This window comes from Anguilla anguilla, chromosome 10 (assembly GCF_013347855.1).
Source record: "Anguilla anguilla isolate fAngAng1 chromosome 10, fAngAng1.pri, whole genome shotgun sequence".
NCBI classification, from domain to species: domain Eukaryota; kingdom Metazoa; phylum Chordata; class Actinopteri; order Anguilliformes; family Anguillidae; genus Anguilla; species Anguilla anguilla.
Window position 1 is genome coordinate 15,742,905 of NC_049210.1, and position 13,660 is coordinate 15,756,564.

The following is a 13,660-nucleotide window of genomic DNA, read 5'->3' on the forward strand; positions in this document are numbered from 1 at the left end:
TTCCAACCAATCATTCCACCTGCTGATTTCACCAATTAGTTCCCTCCTCTCTGGTTGAAGGTGTGTTTAGTGAAATAAGTAGGTGTAGCGATTGGTTGGAATGAAAACCTGCATACTTTTAGCCCTCCATGGTTGGGCACCACTGCCCTATTGATTTACACAAAATTACCCAAAATCAACAAGCCAATTTATTTTGCAGCTTGTGTCTTGGAGAGCTGAACAGTCAGGCACACACACTCACAAGTCATGTATAATCTTTATTTACCTGAAACCACAAGCCCGTGTGATGCACATTACAATCAGCGCTGAAACAAACAGTAGCTCTTATTTACAGTTGTTCGGAGTTGAAACATGCTGTTTAAAGGGACTGACTGCTTCTTTCAAAGTATATGCATCACAGTATTGCTGCACCATCACCCGCCCAGATACTGCAGAATGTTATTTAAATAACTTAGATTTGCAAAAAAACAAAAACAAAGTATGTTTGCTTATTTTGCACGCCCCCCCAACAAAAGATTTCCTTAGGAAAAGATGAATTGGTGGTTTTGAGCTTCATTTGACATTAGTACCGCTTTCTCTATGTAGATATTTTCATAGCATTTAATTACATATTAAATGGCATTATACATAGCTATAATATAAATTTACGATAATTTCGGCTACCTTCAGTTTGGACATGCATCACTGTATATTGTACATTTATATAAAACTGACATTTTACAGAGTTTTAAAAAGGTGGCATGAAAACTCGTATCCTCATGTAAGGTTGAAGGCTAAGCGACGGTCTGTCTCCATGCGTTGAAGATGCACACGGGCAGAGTGGTCCCGTGCACAGACGACTGGCCTTGTTCGATTTCTCAAAGTCCTAAAACACTGTTCATCATCCATTTAAAAAATACACCATTTTCTGTCACTTTTTAAGTATATCTTTGTAATTATATATATATATACGCATTTTTTATTTTTGCACATTTTTCATGCAGGTCTTGGAGAATGTGGTGTTGCTCAAAACACACATGCACAACACTAAAGCAAAACTTCACAGTTCCTGCAAAGGACTTTAGAGGAGGCGGCAGGCTTACTCTGCCCTAGCTGCAAGGAAGGGGAAAAAAAGAGAGAGAGAAGGATGAATCAGAGGAGAAGAATGCCAGTCTTAAGCTCAAGAGCACAGACTTTTGAAATTGATAGGTGAAAAAGAAATTCAACTCTGGACAGGGCTGATGTTAGTCATGAGGCATGGGCTGTGTTTTTGCAGCCTGACCAAAAAAGGGTCCGTTTTCATACCTGACTGCAGTACAAGCCTTTCTCTGGTCAAATGGTTTGATGTGTGAAGCCCACATGCACCAATCAGTAGACGTGGATTAATTCAATTCTTGTATAATTCAGCATCTCCAAAACATACATGCCATTTTGTGAAAATCAGAAAAACAGAATCCACAAGACTAATAACATCTTTTGTACACATTTTTTAATTTAAACTTCCCGTTGAGCAATGTAGACCTGTTTTCTAGTTATTCAAACCACAAAAACACCACAGTAAAAAAAAATGTAAATATGCCAGAGTATTCAGTGACTTGGATTTTATTCCTTTTTTTTCCCAAATGTAACATCCTATAGAATTGATACGTACAGTTAGTCATGCTACACATTTAGATATTGAAGTAAACAGGCTGGTTAGACAGGATTAATCAGGTAGTTAATTAAGTCGTGGACTCTTCTGGGGATAGAGCTACCTTGAACCATCGCCTAAAGCCAGAAAAGGCAATCCCTTCCCTCACGTCCATCACAAAGTGAACACGTTCCGCAAACCCAGTTTGTTCTGTGGACATGCTACTGGCTAGCAGGCAAGGCCAAGTAAAGCACATTATGAGCATATGAGAAGCCTGGTACTAGATGAAGGCCAGACTGAGCAGGTAGGAGGTGTCTGGTGCTAGATGAAGACCACAGTGAGCAGGTGAGGTGGCTGGTACTAGATGAAGGCCAGAGTGAGCAGGTGAGAGGTGTCTGGTACTAGATGAAGGCCACAGTGAGCAGGTGAGAGGTGTCTGGTACTAGATGAAGGCCAGAGTGAGCAGGTGAGAGGTGTCTGGTACTAGATGAAGGCCAGAGTGAGCAGGTGAGAGGTGTCTGGTTCTAAGTGAAGGCCAGAGTTGGCAGTTCTCAGAATGCCCCCCCTGCACATTCAGATTTACTATCTCCAAAATCAAGTGCATTGTCTCCTTCGAAAACACTCCGCGGCACCCGGAGAATCTTAAAACTGGGTGACTGCCGCCCGTTTCTCCCGAGTTTATCCCAACAGCTGACGCCTCCCCCCTTTCGATCTTTTTAAAGGCGTGATTTAGGGGAGACACTCGGCGCTGAGCGTCCAAGGATAGACGACCGCCATCAATCACGGAATGCTGCCGGGAACATCTTTATATTTAGATGTGGATCTATCAGAGTCCCAGTCAACAGGTCTGCTCTTTCTCACAGTGGATATCCCAGCCAGCCTACCCCCGTCTTGTTCCCTGTGTGTAATCCTGAGGCTGAGTAGGCTGGCTCGAATGCTTAAAATGAAGTAATAACATTTATCTATTCTCCTGATTCAAACATTAAATATACACAGTGAAATACAATGAGGCCAGAACTCAAAAGAAAGCAAAGTGGAGGATTTTTGGAATGCAAGCCTTTGTCAGTCACCCTGGACGAGGGGTCTGCATGGCAAAACAGTGGTGTACCGAGAAGAAAAAAAACACGAACACACTAAAGTGCCCGAAGCGGGAACCATAATATCCCATTTCATAGCTGTGTACCAAAAAAAAATCCCTTTTCCCTCCCACCGAAAACCATTTAAACTCTGTGAATGCCCAAGAAGATGAAGCACAGAACACAGCTCGCACAAACAGTCAAGACTAGCGATGGCAGAGTGAAGCTTTGTGGGTGCTTTTGCTGCCGATTAACTGCTCAGTTTCAACTGGCCACAAAGGCTCCGGACCACAGACATTACAGTCCAGTCTCATAAGGCTCCAAGGACTCCTGTTTTTCAGTGTTTCAGCACCAGTGATTTAAGTCGTGTGGTTAAAGAGTCCACACACCCTGTTCTCAAGTACGGAACTGGCTGCAGAAGGGAAGTAAAGGAAAGCCACTCTGCGGCCCTCCAGGACTTGGGTTTGACGTCTCTAATCTAAACCAAATATATTGAAAGGTTCAAATCGGCAAGCAACTGAATGCGGTGTAATATTGGTGTTTATGACATCCCCCCTCTTGTCACCACGGAGACAGTCTCTCAACGGTTGGCTACAGTGTAAGAGGGGACCAGATGTAGGGATGGTCATGTGAGGGGTGTGAAAAAGGGACATGCCAGTGAGTTAGGACATGCAGGCTGAGGATACTCACTCTGGAAGGGAAGCGGTTGGAAGGCATTGGAGGGAAAATGGCACAGTTAGGCTTGTTAAAATACAAACACTATTTCGAATGAGAACACAAGCCCTGCGGGCCCGATACTGCCGGAAGCATGCTCTCCAGAGGTAAGCTAGTTAGTCTTAAATCACATCGGTGTAAAGTCGGAACAGCGTGATGGTACTATGGACTAACTTTAAAACTCATACACTGAAGTACTATTCGAATGATGTGCTATGTACAGATTTACAGACTTCCTACTAGCAAGCCCTTTCGCGGTCAGAGCTGGGGCCAACAATACGGCCAAGGAAGTTTCCCCTCGATTTGTGCAAAATTCCTTTATAGGGCATCAGACCACAGTGGGGCCAGACCACAGTATTACTTGTGCTCAACGGATTATGTAATCAGCCACTTGGTATATTTATACATATTCAAGTACAGTATGTGCACATAATAATCAACTGTATGGAAATAATATAAGACGCAACAGTGCTTCTAAATTAAGACAAAAGCTTTATCATTCAGTGAATGTATTTCTCTTAGGGTAAACGGGGAAAAAAAAATCTGAAAAGATCTGGTTCCGTTGTATTCAAGTCAACATTTCAACGACAGTTTTGCTGGATATAGATTTCCACTCAACTGAACTGAGCGATGGAAACATTTACATCTTTTACAAACCCCTCCCTCCCCTAAAAATGAAAAAATAATGCAAATCGACTAAGAACGACTAAAAACATCATTAAAATATGGAGAAAGCACAATGAACCAGGGGACAAGGCAGGCCATTTTATTGATTTTTTTTCTGCACAAGCTAACGCGGGCACACCTCGAGAGTTGACCGACAAAACTGCACTGTAAAGACTAGTGGGACAGTTTTAGGGCAAAGGGGGGGGGGGGGGTGACAACCGTGGGAGAAGGGACATTAATTTTGAGGTAGCTGTGCTCTGCCTAGTGCAGAAAAAAATATGTTTGAATACAAAATAGGAATAAAAAAAATGAATGCAAAACATTAGATGACAAGGGAGGGGACGGGGGACGGGGAAGAGGTGAAGGAATGAAAATAATTTTAAAAGAAAACCTACATGCAACATGCTGAACATGCCATTTCCTTCTAGGTTTTTTTAGTCAACATAAATACTCATTCACTCAATTAACCCTGCCTGTGTTTCCTGTCACATGATGCTCATCCGCCACAGCTCATACTGAAGACACAATGGTAAAACATTAGTAAACAGAGTCCTGTACATGCCTTTACCCCCTCAAGCCCCGCCCCCTCCACCCCTATACGCATTTCCAAAAACTACAAAAACAGTTGCATAAAATAGTGTTAAATCTCTGTACATCAGACAGTTCTTAAATATCTCGTTATATATTTAAAGGGGGGGGGGGTGTAATATGTGGTGGGTGGGGGAATTAACGGACTCGGTTTGAAATGAGATATCAGACATCAGGACGAATTACATTCTCAATCCATTAAAAATATACATATTTTTAAAAAACAAAAAAACAAAAAAAAAGAATGACCAAAAAAAAATGATAATGATAATCAATGATAATAATGATAATCAAACGATTTCAGGAAAATCCATCCCCCACCCCACCCCACCCAACCCGTTCCCCGGAATGACAGCTGAAAATACAAGTACAAAAAACGGTGACTTAGCTTGTGTGGCTTCGTTTTTCCTCTGTGACTCTTGCTTTATTAGGGATGCGTGTTAATCTCCACTGGTGGGCGGGGCCACACGCGGCGGGAGGGGAGGGGGGGGGCGGGGTGAGGGAGGGGATAAGGGGCGTGACACACCGTGCTCATGTCAGTCAGGACCAGAACATCTCGGCCACGTTAGTGTCAGTGCTGTACAGCCACAGCACCAGGGGGAAGGAGACGGCCACGAAGGGCCAGGAGATGCCCTCCGTGCATGCGGAGAGGGAGCAGGCCCCGGGGGCGGCGGAGGCGCTGGACTTCTCCAGCTCTTTACCGGGCTCCAGGTAGTTGCGGGCGGTGAACTTGAGCAGCTCGTCCAGGAGGATGACGGGCAGCGAGATCTTCAGCACCATCAGCCACTGCGTCACGTCCAGGGGGGTGATCTGGAAGATGATCTGGAGAAAGGATGGGTTGGGGGGGGGTTGGGGTCAGCAGAGAAAGAGTTGAGGCTTTTGGGCTTTTCTGGGGAAGCCCTGAAATAAACGATGGCTTATTTCTGCATTGGGGGCCCATGAGCAGCTGGTATGATAAATTAAAACTTGAAAAGAAAGGTTGCATGCCCCATTTACTCCAATGCAGTTTATATCACCAATGTTTCAATGTTCTCGTCAGATGAACAAAGCCACTGCAGATGAACAAGATTTAGTGATTAAAACCTGCACTGGAGTAAACAGTGCAACCTTCCTTTTAAGGCTTTGGCCTGCACCTCGACAAAACAAGATGTGCCTTTTCTTTTTTTGTCTTTTTCACTTGATATGATAAATTAACAGGAGGGTCTTTATCCCAGTCCAGACAGAATGTACCGGAGCTGGAGGGAAGACTGTACTGACTGACAGTCAACAAGCAGGAGACTGCAGGACCCGGCAGTCATTAATAAAGCCTTGTGTTTGAGGTTTTCCATAATGCTTCATGTCCCTGCCAGTGAATAAAGGGCCGGGAGGCTGGAGCTGGCGAACCGGTAAAACCAGCAGGAATCATACGGCTTTGGATCAGGGTAAGAGCACCGTCACCGACAGGTAAACACTGCAAGGGAAGTCCGCCTTAAGTTGTTTTGTCTTGTAATGAGACTTAAAATCTTTTCTTCCCTCTCAAATAGAAAATATTAGCTTGATGTAAGTTACCGTTTGCTTAACAATTCAAATGTACTTTCCCCACTGGTAAATTGTCAAATGAATCAAACTGTCATACCTCATTGGCTATACTTTTGTCTTATTTAGTATGGTGTGTACACAACTGGTGTGTGTCTGAAGGAGCAAGAATACTCTCCCCGCCCCAGAGGGCCATGTGCCACCATATTCAAGAAAACTTTCACGGAGAAAGGGCGTACAGACACATACGTCTTCAAATATGCAAACACAGTCATTTCATATACGCACAGACAGAGCACTTAACGCACGCGTCTCTGACGCGCGTGACGCTACGTGAAGGCGGCGGGCTCCAGGCTCTTACCGGCAGCGGCTCCACGTACAGGATGAGGAAGTGCAGGGACATGGACAGGCAGATGGCTCCCAGCAGCCAGATGTTCTCCCAGGGGGGCATGCGGACCAGGGACTGGTTCTCCGAGAGGCTGCGGGGCAGACGGGCGTGAGCCGGGGAGACGCCTCAGAGCGCGGCCCTGTGCGGCTACACCACAGCTAGCGCTGGCACTGCGCGGCTACACCACAGCTAGCGCTGGCACTGCGCGGCTACACCACAGCTAGCGCTGGCACTGCGCGGCTACACCACAGCTAGCGCTGGCACTGCGCGGCTACACCACAGCTAGCGCTGGCACTGCGCGGCTACACCACAGCTAGCGCTGGCACTGCGCGGCTACACCACAGCTAGCGCTGGCACTCCGCAGCACTGGGTACATTAGCATTGAGGGCTAACGCTTTAGTTAGCCATTGCAGTGGTGCTGTAATAAACCTGTTTTTAGCCCGTTTCATTCTGTGACACGGTACAATAATCCACCATTCTGCTTAACCCCTCTCCCAGGCTCAGTAACCTGGGTCGGGGGGGTAAGGGTAGGGGGGCCTTTCAGCAGGAGCTTGAGGAGCGCGAGACTCACCTGTTGAGGGCGTTGCACATCTCAATGGTGACCAGTACAGACAGGGCCATGGTCATGGGGTAGGGCGACTCAAACACATGGCACTCCAGGTCTCCAAAATCGGGATTATCAGGGGAACACTGCAGGAAGTGGCTCTGTGGGCGAGAGGTGGGGGTTTGGGACAGTTACCCGGCTGCACATGTCCACAGGTTTGGTGAAGTGTGTGTGTGCGCTCCAGTTGGATCTAAAAGGGAGCCAGCAGGAGGCCTCACCAGCTGGTACAGGGTGACTCTGGGTCCGTCGTCGGCAGCGATGAACCACCAGGCAGCAGCTCCCACAGTTGCAGCTCCCACATAGCCTGTAGGGGGCAGAGCTCAAATGTCATTTAGAGGAAATTACATAAAACACAGGCACACAGGCACACACCGGAGTCCCAACTCCCCCTGGATCTATTTGCCATTTGTTCCTTAATGATGCACAATAGTTTTGCAAGTGCTGATGAGCACTGCTTCAGTCAAAGTCCCTGGGGCCCACACAGCCTCCGGAGACTGCTGTGTGTCATTCTGTGTGCCAGAAGTCAGACCCACTGCTCTGACGCGACAGAGCCTGTGTGTGCACCTCCATTCAGTGAGCACTTACTGAACATCCCATAGCTGGGCCAGCTTAAGGGTCGCAGCTTAAGGAAAATGTGCACACAGGCACACGTGCTTCCTGCTTTAAGTCAACCGACTGCAGGGGCTGAGGGTGGATAAAAGTGCCAGGTAAAAGCACGCAGGTGAGTCTCCCCCTTTGGCAGGGAGGAGGGGGGCTGAGGAGGAGAGAGGGCCGGGGCACTCACAGCCGATGGCCAGGTATCTGAAGAAGAGCCAGCCGGAGATGAGGGGCTCGCGTGCGTTGCGGGGGGGCTTGTTCATGATGTCCAGGTCGGGGGGGTTGAAGCCCAGGGCGGTGGCCGGCAGCCCGTCCGTCACCAGGTTGACCCACAGCAGCTGGACGGGGATCAGCGCCTCGGGGAAACCCAGGGCCGCCGTCAGGAAGATGCTGTCGCCAGGGAAACAGATGAGAGTCATGCACAGCCGCTAAAAACAGTTTGGAGCGCAGTTTCACCACATTAAGGCATTGTTTACAACAGTGGTCACCAACCCTGGTCCTGGACAGCTACAGGGTCTGCTGGTTTTTGTTCTCACCTTAAAATCTGCACCCAATTGAGACCCAAGACACCAGGTGAGTTGAGATAACCGTGTAATCAACTGCTCTAATTGATTCATGAAGTGCAGAGTCACTATGAAACCAGCAGACCCTGTATCCAGGACCGCGGTGGAGACCACTGATTTACACAGTCGTGGCTCTTAATGATCCACGCCCTGCTTGAGCTTGGTTCCCCCCTCAAGCCCGAGACGGCTCCGCCCTTACCACACGACCTCCCCCACATTGGAGGAGATGAGGTAGCGGATGAACTGCTTCATGTTGTTGTAGATGGCCCTGCCCTCCTCCACGGCCGCCACGATGGAGGAGAAGTTGTCGTCGGCGAGGACCATCTCGGAGGCCGTCTTTGCCACGGCGGTGCCGGAGCCCATGGCGATGCCGATCTCCGCCTTCTTCAGGGCGGGCGCGTCGTTCACTCCGTCCCCGGTCTGCGGGAGAAGGGACGCCGCGACAACGTGAGCCAAAAAGCACAGGAACCACCCATTTAATTTACCTGTGGATATGATCACAAAATGGCTGCCCGTCCCTTCCGTGAACGTACAGAGCCGGAGAACAGAGCGGACACTTAAGCACACACCATCCACGAGCCCATTTCTAAGGCTAAATCATTATTAATCATTATTAAGCTGTCCTGCTTTTTGTAACACACCAGTTCTTAAAATCCGCGATGGAGACGCAGAGGTGCCGAGATGTTGTCTCGGTTAATAAATGAAGTGGTGAAGTTAGCAAGAGGGCACGACCTCAATTTCCATTCCAGTCCTCTTTTCCTGGAAGGCGGACGCGGGCTCCAGGCTTACCATGGCGGTGATCTCATCGAAGGACTGCAGGAACTCCACGATCTTGGACTTGTGGGAGGGCTCCACCCGGGCGAAGCAGCGGGCCTTCATGACCGCCTCGCGCTGGTTGTGGGGCGTGAGGTCGTCGAACTCGCGGCCGGTGAAGGCCATGTCGTCGACGTCGTCGTCCTCGGAGAAGATGCCGATGCGGCGGCAGATGGCCACGGCGGTGCCCTTGTTGTCCCCGGTGATCATGATGACGCGGATGCCCGCCAGGCGGCACAGCTTGATGGAGGCCGCCACCTCGGTCCTGGGGGGGTCCAGCATCCCCACGCAGCCCACGAATGTCAGGTCCGTCTGTGAGCAGAGAACCGGGGTGAGCAGCCCTGCCTTCAGAACCTCAGTCACCCGCTTCGTAAAACCAATTTTTAAACCTGGTTTTCCAACTGGGCATGACTAGTAGTATTTCTGGAGCTTAGCCTCATCAGTGCAGCCTTGTGTGTTAATTCAGCACACCAAACAAGCACACATTACACACAAGCTTTTTTTAAAAGGATGAAGCACCCAGCATCATAGCAGGGTCTCCCAGCATCTCCGAGACACACACCACCTGAGGAAAACATTGCTGACATTCACCCTAGGAACAACAGGAGTGTACCATCAGAAAAACAGAACATTCGGAGCTCCTCTGTTTCACGGCAAACAGATTAAGACCGGTGAGAGTGGCATTCCTACCTCGTACTCGATGAAGCGGGCACTGTCCACCAGGACCAGGTCCTCCTTCTTGAGGGGGTTGTCGCGCGTGGCCAGGGCCAGGCAGCGCAGAGTGTCGCGGCCCGTGCCGTACTCCCGGATCACCGACATGATCTTCTCCTTGATGCCAGCGTTCATGGGCACCTTGGTGCTGCCCACTCGGATGTGTGTGCACCTGTCAATCACGCCTTCGGGGGCACCCTGCAACACACAACACAGCTTAGTGTTATTTTTATCAGAACGCTAGTGAATTGGTTTAAAGTGCTGATTTTGAATGTCCTGCGTTCCAAAGATGCAGCATTCCACAGGCTAGTGGGATCACTGATCAAGTAGCTACAGTTACACCCAAATTAACCAATTAGTTCAGCATCATAACAGTCAGTGTTAGTTACTGCGCCTCATTAAAATAAACAGAAATGAATAAAAATGTCATTATTAAAATGTTCAACATTTAGCTACATGGATATTAAATCAAGAATCTTATTACTGTTTGTCTACCTTTACTAGCTAGCAAGGTAGACACAGCTACTGTATTAGTCCTGTGATGGTACTCGACATATATTTCTATTCGGTTTTCCAAGTGAAAGTTTAGTAGGTGGCAGTATAGCATTACAGTTAGGAAAATAGAGGTTGAGGTTCAATTTCCAGGTAGAGCAATACTGCTGTACCCTTGAGTGGGGTACTCAACTGAAATTGCTTTAGGATTATGGCTAGAATAAAGGGGTAGGGGGGCACGCTACCTTGACGAACATCTTTCCCATGGAGGTGCGGGCCTTGTTGGGGGTGCAGTACACAGACATGGACTTCCTGTCTCTAGAGAACTCCAGGGTGAACTCCTTCTTCATCAGTTGCTTGATCACCTGAAGATCCAGACAGTTCATTACATCAACAAGACTCAACAGGCCTGCTCAGTTCTACTAGGCTAATCAGAGCACACAATTGGTACAAGACCATGGTAGATAGCAGGTATGACCTAACAGTAGATGCATGTACGCCATCTCACAGTACAACATAACCACCATACTCTGGTGTACTCCGGTCCCTCGGAACGGCCACAGGGAGGAGCTTTGAACCGTGACCCTCGTGAGCCGCCCAAGGATACTCACCGCGTTGCAGGCGTTTGCCCTCTCGATCTTGGACAAGTTCTTGACGTCAGTGTCGAACACGTTCATCTTCTCCACCAGGCAGGTCAGGGCAGTTTCGGTGGCTTCGCCCACTTTCTCGTACACCCCCTTGGTCTGAGGATGGACAAAGACAGACAGCCGCACAGGTTAATTGTGAACCTCTTCTAGAGAACCCGTTCATCTTATGGCTCATCAGCTCAAGGAGAAGGTAAGGAGGGTTAGGCAGGCGGGGAAACAGACCTCGTTGAAGTCCAGAGAGGAGTCATTGCACAGGGCACAGATGGTGGCAATCTCCACCAGGGCGTCGTACTGGGAGGTCTTAACTTGCTTTCCATCATGAAATCTGGCAAACAAAGAGAAATACTGTCAAGATGAAATGTCAATGTCACATGCTAGCTCCAGATTACATACAAGGCATTGCTGACTTAAACCAATCAGTATTTAGCTGTTGGGTACAAAGTCTTGACTGGTTGATTGACAAAAGCACTGAAAAAACACTGACAGACTCTCTCCCATCACTACTGTATAAACAACTTTCCTTTACCAACAGATTACAGGTTTACATTTTAATCCTAGCAATGTTGTCAAATCAAGTTTTAAAACACAGCATTAACCCCTTTCATTTTATTAAAAAAAAAAAAACTCTTCCTTGTCCACCAAATTTGGAATCACAATTGTCCCGCCTGGATTCACACACCAGGAGCAATGGTGTGTGTGTGTGTGTGTGTGTGTGTGTGCACTCTTCCAATGCACATGCCTGTAAGCCAAGGCCTAATTTACACTTTCAGTCCACACACTGCCGCAGTAACGCCTTTTCAATTTGTGAAAAGCAGAGTTGCAAATGTGACTCGGAAACAGACACCGCCTGTGAAGCTGCAATGCCAGTCAAACTCTCGACCGCTTCCATCAGCCCTTTTCATACATTTTCCAAAAAAAGAAAGAAAAGGTCCTTATTTTTATCTTCCAGTAGCCCGCTTTTTCGAATGATGAAAATCCATTTCAACTGTGAATCAAAAACAATGCACGTGCCCCTTCACGGGCAAACACGGTATGCTGCGGGCTAGTTATGGGGCATAGCTACAGGTTGCATAAGGGGTTTATAGATGGCCGTGTGGAAAGGCAGCTAGTTCCATTCGAGTCCGAGGGAGCCATTGTTTATGTCAGTCGACAGGAATACCAGACGCCGGCCAAGGACATTCAACTGCCAAAGCACACGCGATGAATACTGAGCAAAGGCCACAATGGCTAGATTGCATTGGGATGACACTCACACCCCCCTCCCCCCCATCCCCCCCCCCCTCACTCCTACACATCCAGTCAGCCACCTTCAGGCCCAGCGAGGATTTCTAGCTCACAGAGACGTCTCCCCGCCCCAAATGGGGCCAGGAGGGACTGGTTTACATCATGAGAGAGAGCCACGGTTTATTTAGTTCTAAAAACAGGAGTGTGAGAAAATGGGAGCATTTTGATGTCATCTGTAAAAAGGTCCATCAGCCCATGTTCTTTTAAGGAAAATTAATTCTTTTATGGTTGTGCAATGTTTTACCAAACCTGTCTTTTAGAATGGTCGCCTGGTTTGGCGGTCTCAGCCAAGCTAATAAACACAGGCTGACTGGTTAGAGTAGCCAGTAAAGAGACTGGGGTGCACCAGGCACTGCTCCGGGGTATGCATCTTAAGCAGGTCACCAGGAAGCCCTGTTCAATCCGGGGCTGCTCTGATCACGCACTCCATAAGGAGTTTCAGCTCCTCGTTCCTGCCCACTGCTTTAGGATACCCCACACAAAAACAAGGCGTGCCAGAGACTCCTTTGTTCCAGTGGCCTTAAACAAACCGAACCCTTTGCATAATAATGGACTGATTCTTCTCGACACTGGCACTTCACACATAACATTTCACATTGTAATTGGTAGGAGCCATTCCTTTCGGTCTTATTTGTTTCTTGTGATGCATTATTATACATGTTGTTTTATGTGTTCTCTTAAGCTGTATTTTTATGCTTGCCGTAAATACAATCTCCCTTAATAATAGACAATATTATTAAGGGACAGATGGGACAATAAAGTTTAAAGACAAAGCTAAATAAAAATGTAATACTGGTTGTATAAAGATCAAGGGGAGTCAGAATCAAAATGGCTACAGTCCTATCTGTGAATAAACGTATTCCTGAAACGAAATGAACCCAACAGTGACTACCGATCCATGAAGGCGTGAAAGGATCTTGGACCGCGGTCAGTAAAAGCTTGAATGAGTGCCTCCTCCTGCCTCCCCTGTCTCTCCCATAAGTGTAGTATGAGAGTATAACATACAGCTCTGTGTGTGGGCTTCTGATTGGTGCGCAAAGGCTGCGACTGCAGTGATTGACAGCTGTGGGAATGCGACGGGCCACTCACACTTCTCCTTCAGGGGCGTAGGTGGAACCAGAGATGGTGAACTCGTTCAGGGAGCAGCTCTCTCCTTCAACCTTGTCAACGATGAACATCTGCAACGAACAAAAGGAGAAGCCCCCACGGGCGCGCGCACCGGTTTATTAATAAAGCCTGCTCTTATAAAACATCACGCGCACAATAATGTCATCAAGCGGCTACAGTTACAACCACACGAACCGATGACCTCAAGTTTCATTTCTGCATTGCCTGGCCTCAAACAGTGCTCATCAATGCTTTATGGACCATGTTCAGTTATACAGCAGGGGGC

General features: G+C 47.9%; 1 protein-coding gene across 3 annotated transcripts in view; it reads right to left on the reverse strand.

Annotated features, from left to right (window-relative positions):
• Positions 1 to 241: 241 nt before the first annotated feature.
• atp2a2a (ATPase sarcoplasmic/endoplasmic reticulum Ca2+ transporting 2a) overlaps positions 242 to 13,660 on the reverse strand; it is a 40,035-nt gene continuing 26,616 nt past the window's right edge. Inside the window, exons 9-21 of one of the 3 annotated variants that reach the window (XM_035379752.1) lie at positions 13,357 to 13,445; positions 11,206 to 11,308; positions 10,948 to 11,079; positions 10,582 to 10,701; positions 9,824 to 10,042; positions 9,110 to 9,445; positions 8,520 to 8,740; positions 7,945 to 8,147; positions 7,379 to 7,464; positions 7,128 to 7,261; positions 6,530 to 6,647; positions 5,355 to 5,475; positions 242 to 1,092 (exon numbers count right to left, since the gene is read on the reverse strand). In XM_035379752.1, the coding sequence (XP_035235643.1) occupies positions 1,079 to 1,092; positions 5,355 to 5,475; positions 6,530 to 6,647; positions 7,128 to 7,261; positions 7,379 to 7,464; positions 7,945 to 8,147; positions 8,520 to 8,740; positions 9,110 to 9,445; positions 9,824 to 10,042; positions 10,582 to 10,701; positions 10,948 to 11,079; positions 11,206 to 11,308; positions 13,357 to 13,445 (1,896 nt within the window). In that variant the 3' untranslated portion in view covers positions 242 to 1,078. Of the gene's footprint in view, positions 5,476 to 6,529; positions 6,648 to 7,127; positions 7,262 to 7,378; positions 7,465 to 7,944; positions 8,148 to 8,519; positions 8,741 to 9,109; positions 9,446 to 9,823; positions 10,043 to 10,581; positions 10,702 to 10,947; positions 11,080 to 11,205; positions 11,309 to 13,356; positions 13,446 to 13,660 lie in introns of all 3 variants that reach the window. The other 2 variants (XR_004761238.1, XM_035379751.1) reach the window with 2 other exon arrangements.